At 65.2% G+C, this 6,639-nt stretch overlaps 3 protein-coding genes across 3 annotated transcripts; 2 read left to right on the top strand and 1 right to left on the bottom strand.

The window, feature by feature from the left end:
- The first annotated feature begins 282 nt into the window (after window positions 1-282).
- SDRG_14306 (hypothetical protein) lies at window positions 283-3,246 on the top strand. The gene has a single exon (XM_008620428.1). The coding sequence runs from the start codon at window positions 372-374 to the stop codon at window positions 3,204-3,206; it is 2,835 nt and encodes a 944-aa protein (XP_008618650.1). The 5' UTR covers window positions 283-371; the 3' UTR covers window positions 3,207-3,246.
- SDRG_14307 (hypothetical protein) lies at window positions 3,240-4,262 on the bottom strand (the record flags this gene model as incomplete). Its single annotated transcript, XM_008620429.1, has 2 exons — window positions 3,240-3,719; window positions 3,762-4,262. The coding sequence occupies 2 exons, from the start codon at window positions 4,260-4,262 to the stop codon at window positions 3,240-3,242; spliced, it is 981 nt and encodes a 326-aa protein (XP_008618651.1).
- A 578-nt stretch (window positions 4,263-4,840) lies between these two features.
- On the top strand, window positions 4,841-6,536 carry SDRG_14308 (hypothetical protein; the record flags this gene model as incomplete). The annotated part of the gene is made up of 2 exons (XM_008620430.1): window positions 4,841-6,427; window positions 6,510-6,536. 2 exons carry the CDS (start codon window positions 4,841-4,843, stop codon window positions 6,534-6,536), a joined length of 1,614 nt encoding a protein of 537 aa, XP_008618652.1.
- Between the last annotated feature and the right edge of the window lie 103 nt (window positions 6,537-6,639).

Consider the following 6,639-nt stretch of genomic DNA (forward strand, 5'->3'; position numbering starts at 1 on the left):
TCGTTCGGGTGCGGCGTCATGTCCTCTTCGCCTTGGAGGCGGCAAGACTAAAGGCAACTAAGATCCGACTAAGCTCTTCCTCTGCGCCACCTCCTTGCTACATCGTACGCCGTGTAAACCAGTAGCTTGACGACCACGAGTGCTGCCGCTCCCATTCTTCTTCTTCACTGCATCGTCCCAGCGGCGCCTGTCTGCGAAACACTGTTTTCGCCACTGTTTCGATCGTGATACAGTGTGTCGGTACCTGTGGTTAAACGTGGCAGATGCCAAAAATACACGATTTCCGTGCGCACACTAATTGCGGCGCTGCTGGAGCCAACCAGCGGCGATTGGTCGTGACGATTAGACGCTTCAACACGGAATTTCGCAAGATGGCTCCTCGGCGCAGCAAGAAGGGCAAGGCCAAGAAGACCGACGTGTACGAGCACGACGACGACGAGGCCAATGAGGCCCGCGAGGCCGCGCGCATGGAGATCGACGGCGTCTACGAGTACGAGGCGCCGGCCAAGATCGCCCGCGACGACGACTCGGAGATCGATGAGGACGGCGCGTTCGACTCGGAGGACGACGCGACCTTTGGCTCGTTCTTTAGCGGCGGCAAGACGACGACGTCTAGCAAGAAGAAGGCCGCGGGAAAGAAGGCCTCGGGCAAGAAGGCGGCCGACAGCGACGACGAGGCCACGGCCAGCAACGACGAAGACGACGACGACGAGGCCGGCGGCGACTTGCTCTCGGACATGCTAGGCACGGCGCCGGCGGCGCGCCTGCCCACGGCGGACGACGAGGATGAGGACGAGGATGACGAGGATGACGACGATGATGAGACCAAGCACGCGTCGCTCATGTCGATGGTCGATGCGATGGCCAAGGGCCCGAAGCGCAAGATCGCGCACGCCGAGATGACGGAAGACGTGGCGCCGTCTGCGTTCAGCAAGAAGATTGGCGGCGCCGAGCTCACACTGGCGTCGCTCATGGCGTCGTCGATGCCGTCGCTGCCCGGCGACGAGGACGACGAGGACGACGATACCAAGGACGAGGTCATGGCGTCGGGCTCGGCGGCGGCGCTCAAGCGGCAGTTTGCGCAGCTCGAGGCCGACGACAGCAAGCTCTCTGCGCCGCTAGCGCCGGTTCTTGATGCCCGCGCGTCGCGCAAGGTCGCGTACGACGCCAAGAAGAAGGACCTCGACGTGTTCGTGCCGGTCGTCCAGCGCAACCGCCAGAAGGAGACGCTCGACTTTCGTATGCAGGGCAGCGCGCCCGCGCCCAACATCACGGTGGCCAGTCTCACGACCAAGTTCAAGCCCGAGAAGCCGCTCGAGAACGACGTGGCGGCGCTCTTGGCGACGTCCGGGTGGTCGGACAAGGCGGCGGCGGCCGACGAAGCCGCTGCGCTCGAGATGAACGCGCTCTCGACGGAGGAGGTCCAGGCGCGCCAGAAGGAGCTCGCCAAGATGCGCGTGCTCATGTTTTACGAAGAGCAGAAAGCGCGTCGCGTCAAGAAGATCAAGTCGAAGCTATACCACAAGATCCGCAACAAGCAGGACGCCAAGCGCGAGCGGTCGCAGCTCCGGGAACTCGACCCGGAGCTCGCCGACCAGCTCGACCTCGAGGACGCCGAGAAGCGCGCAGAAGAACGCATGACGCTCAAGCACAACAACACGTCCAAGTGGGTCAAGCACCAGCTCGGGCGAGGGATTCAGGCCGACGCCGGTACGCGCCAGGCGATCCACGACCAGCTCCGGCGCGGTGATGAGCTGCGTCGCAAGATGGACACTGTCGCCAACGAGAGCGACCTGTCCTCGGACGACGACAGCGAGACGGAGACCAACGAGACGGAGACGCAGCGCCTCCAGCGCAAGCTCGCGAAGAAGGCGTCGGCGCTCGTGATGGAAATCACGGCCGACGCCGGGGCGTCCAAGGCCGACGGGCTCCACGGGATGAAGTTTATGCAAAAGGCGGTCGAGAAGCAGCGCGAACGCGCGCTCAACGACGCCGAGAAGCTGCTCCAAGAGCTCCGCGGCGACGACTACGACGACAACAACACCGACGACGACGACAACCCGGCGCCGGCCAAGAAGGCCAAGAAGACGACCAAGGTGACGGCTACCGACAAGAAGGCTGTGGCCGCCAAGATGGTCCACGGCTCGCAGCAAATGACGTCCGTCATGATGGACAAGGCGCACAAGACGCGCGTCTCGTCGGCCATTCAGATTGACTTTGGCGACAGCGCGCCGGCACCGGTCGTGCTCGTCGACGAGTCGGCGCCCGAAGCGTTTGCATCGGTGGCAACTGCCGCGCCCGAGAACCCGTGGCTCGACGCGACGGCCACCAAGAAGCGCAAGAAGCCGCGCAACCGCAAGAAGGCGGTGGCCGAGTCGGCGACGATCGGGTCGGCGATCGCCTCGCTCGCAACGACGTCGGACGCGCCGGCGACCGGCATCCTCGGTCCGTCGGCGGCCGATATGAAGAAGCGCAAGGCCGCCGACACGACGACGCCCGCGACCAAGAAGGCCAAGACGACCGATGCCAACGCTTCGGCCAACACTTCGGCCACCGCCAAGACCGAGACCAAGACGGAGGCCAAGACGGAGGCCAAGCCGACGACGCAGAAGAAGCCGACGACGTCGTCGGCCGACCTGGCGCAGGAGGAGCTCGTGCGCCGGGCGTTTGCGTTTGCAGACGAGGGCGACGACGAGATCGGTGCCGAGAAGGACCGCATCGCGGCCGAGGACGGCGACGCCAAGTCGGGTGCGGAAGTGGCCAAGCTCACGGGCATGACGGGCTGGGGCTCGTGGGCCGGCGAGGGCGTCAAGACCTCCAAGCGGCAACTGGCGCGCCTCGAGCAGGCCAAGGCCGTCGCCGCGGCTGCCAAGCTCGCGGCGCTCAGCAAGCGCAAGGACGCCAAGCTCTCGCGCGTCCTCATCAACGAGAAGAAGGACAAGAAGGCGGCCAAGTTTATGGTGGCGAGCGTCCCGTACCCGTTCACGTCTCGCGAGCAGTACGAGCTCGCGATGCGCAACCCGCTGGGCGCCGACTGGAACACGACCAAGTCGGCCAACGCGCTCACGGCGCCCGAGGTCATGCTCCGCGCGGGCCAGATCATCCAGCCGCTCGTGCTCACGAACCAGGAGAAGGCGGCCGCCAAGACGGACGCGGCCAAGGCCAAGAGCAAGGCCACCAAGGCCCAGCGAAAAGCCAAATTTTAAGACGACAATATCATCATCCATCTTTGTACTAGACTAGACAGCAGGGACGAACGCAGTGAGAAAGCCGTCGAACGCGTGCAGGTCGTGCGAGATGCGGGCCCAGATCTCGGGCGCCGCGACCGACTCGGGCACGTAGCCGAATTTGCGCTTGACCTCGACCTGCAGCAAGTGCAGGTACTGCCGGACGTGCTGCAGAAGCGACTCGAGCAGCTGCTTGCCCTCCAGGGCGGTCGCGGCGCTGCGGACGACGTGGGCTCGCGTGAGCGTCACCGTCTCGTGCTTGACGGCGAGCTCTCGCCGCAGCGCCTCGCCGGTCGCCTCGGCTGCGGCAAGGGCCGTCGCCAGGTCGCTCGCCCGCGCCGCGTGGTGGGCCACGTCGGTGAGGAGCGTCTCCTTTTCAGCCGCGACGACGGCTTGCTGCTGCGTCTCGGACGCGACCTCGCGCTGCACTTGTGCTGCATGGGATTCGAGCCAGGCGACGTTCTTGGCGGCCAAAAGAAACAGCCGGTCGATCTACGTGCTGTGAGAGGACGAGGCCAGTGGCAACCGTGGTACCAAAGCCGTCTCGTCGGCGGCGGCGACGGCGTCACGCGCTGCGTCCGCGGGCGGCGCCGTGTCGATGGCCTCACGCACGCCCAAGAGGCCCTCGACGTGCGCGCTGAGCTTGTCTTCGAAGCGCTGGAGCTGCATGCGCGTGCGGCGGTGGGCATCGGCTTCGGCCGCCAGCGACGTCTTGAGGTGCTCGTTCTCGCGGAGGAGCACGAGGAGCTTCGCCATGAGGTCGGTGTCCTGCTCGCGCAGGTCGGCGAGCTGCGCGCTGAGCGACGACCGGTCTTGGAGCTCGGCTTCGACGAGGCGCAACCGCTTTTGCAGCGCGCGTGTTGCGGCGAGCTCCTCCTCGAGCTTGCGCCGGCGCGGCGCCCACGACGCCATGCGCGCGACTGCGTCGTCCTTCCAGCGGCGCAGCTGGGCGAGCTCAAACTGCGCATCGGCAAGGTCGGCGCGGAGGCCCAGGTTCTCAGCCTGCGCGTCCCAGCGCCGCAAGTCGGTCGCCATCACTCGTCGTTTCTTCAAGCCGTTTCGACGCAAGATACACGGCGAGGCAGCGCGAGAAGGATGGGCATGGGACCTAGTCGGCGGCGGCGCAAAACGGGCAGGAGTCCCACTGCCGTGACCACGCGTGGTGGATATCTCACCCACGGCCTTTCTAGACGTGGCAGCACATGGCCGCCTGCCGCAGTCACCACACAGCCTTCTTGGCCAAGCATCCACACCGTCGCGACTGGATAGCGAGCCTCGTGTTCTTGACAAACGACGACAAGGCCGCGTCGACGCCTCAAAGAAGCGCCACATGGACTCGTGGCGAGCAGTAGCACTACCCGTACAGTACGCGTCGGGATACCAGTACGCGCCGAGGGCGGCGTACCATCTGCCTTGTGCGCTCCGCTGCATCGCTGCGTGCTCGGTCTGCTATCGCTACTCGTGCCCACGTCAGGGCTGAGATTGCCGTTTGAGTTTGCACTTCTGGGCGCGCGCAACCTGATCGGTTCCGTAATGGCTGGTATCCCACTCTGGCCATCGCGACAGCACGACAGCGCTGTCGCCAGTTGCGCCAGACGCCAAAACTCGCCAGTATGAACGAGCGCGTGCCACCGAGCCCCGTGCTCGAGTACGACTACCCTGCCGAGCTCTTCGTGCCGGCGCCACGCCGACCGACCGCGTACGACCGCATCCGACAGGCGTACACGCACCCGACCGCGCGCCTCTCGCTCAACGACGACGTCGGGCCCGACAAGGTGCCGCAAGCGGTGCTGCCGTGTCTTGCGCTCTTCACGTCGGTCGTGCTGGGCTTTGTGCTCTCGTATGGCGTCGACTACGCCCTCGATGAGCCGCCCAACTTTGCGAACCGGACCCAAGCCGACTACGAGGCGCTTCTTGCGTTCACGACCAAGCGCGCGTCCATTGCGCGCTGGCTCGACCTCCCCGGCACGCTCTTTGTCCGCGCCTTGTCCTGTCTCGTCGTCCCGCTCATCTTTGTCAACCTCGCCATGGGCGTCGCCGAGCTCGTGCAGACGGCCAAGCTCGGGCGCGTCACCGCCAAGATGCTGCTGCTGTTCGCACTCACGACGATGGCGGCCGCCGGCCAAGGCCTTCTTTGGATGTCGATCGTGCCCGAAGCCCGATTGCACACGAGCCAGACGAACACGACGCGGGTTGACAGTCGCCCGCGCCGCATGATGTCCACCGAGGTCCTCTGCCCGCTCGCCAACAACGAGACGGAGTACCTAATCTGGAAGGACAAGGAGCTGAGCTGCAGCCGCGACAAATCGTCGGCCGCCTTCCAGGTCCGCGACACGAGCCGGATCTTGGCGAATGTCTACAGCGCCCGGCGCAGCGTCAAGAAGCAGTCGGTGGTCGACGTCATCCAGAGCATCTTCCAGATGGTCGTGCCAAGCAACCTCTTTGCGTCCTTCGTGCGGGGCGAACTCCTCAGCGTCGTCGCCTTCGTCGTGCCCTTTGGCCTCGCGATCGCACGGTCGGGGGCCGTCACGGGGCACAACCCGATGTGGGCGCTCTGCCAGCAGCTCACGAGCATCTTCACCATCATGATCGCGTGGGTCATCCAGACCGCGCCAATTGCCGTCCTCTTCATGGTCGCCTCGACGCTTGTCTACCCCGAGGATGAGAACGCAGCGAGCTATGGGTGGGCCGTCGACGGCGGCAGCCTCCTCTCGGGCGTCGTCAAGGACCCGTCGGCGCTGCCGTTTGAGCAGATCCTCGCGCGCTCCGAGTACTTCTTCGACAACCTCACGGCCGAAAAGTCGTCGATGCTCACGTTCCTCGGGCTCTACTTGGCCGGGTGGGTCCTGCACTGCTTTGTGTTTTTGCCGGCGCTCGTGCTACTCACGACGTCGCGGGCGCCGTGGACGTACCTCCGGCGCATCTTCCCCGCGCTCTCGTTTGGTTTCTTCAACGCGTCGGCGCTGGCGTCCATGCCGCTCCTCATGAAGTTCATGCACCTCTCGCAGTTTGTCTCTCGCCACATCACGCGCCTCGTGGTCCCTGTCGGGACTGGTGTCCACATGGACGGCGTCGCCTTGTACGTCTCGTCGGCCATGGTCTTTCTGCTCCGCACGCAGAGCTACGACCGCAGCGCGCCCGTTCCCGAAGCCTTCTTGCTCAACGGCGCCATGTACGCCATCATCTTTGTGTGCGCGACGGTCGCGTCCTGGACGATGCCGCCACTGCCGCACAACGGGCTCCTCGGGCTCACGTTTGTGTGGTTCACGGTCGTGGGCGAAGTCCGCCCCACGAATTTGCACTGGATGATTGCCATGGACGTCGTCACCGACCGCCTCTCGACCGTCGGCACCATGATGTCGAACGCGATTGTGACGCTCATCATCGCGTCGTCGGTCGACGAACGCTACGC

This window comes from Saprolegnia diclina, assembly GCF_000281045.1.
Source record: "Saprolegnia diclina VS20 unplaced genomic scaffold supercont1.70, whole genome shotgun sequence".
NCBI lineage: Eukaryota > Oomycota > Saprolegniomycetes > Saprolegniales > Saprolegniaceae > Saprolegnia > Saprolegnia diclina.

Coding starts and splice junctions, on each gene's coding strand:
- SDRG_14306 (XM_008620428.1), top strand. CDS start 372: ATGGCTCCTCGGCGCAGCAAGAAGGGCAAGGCCAAGAAGACCGACGTG.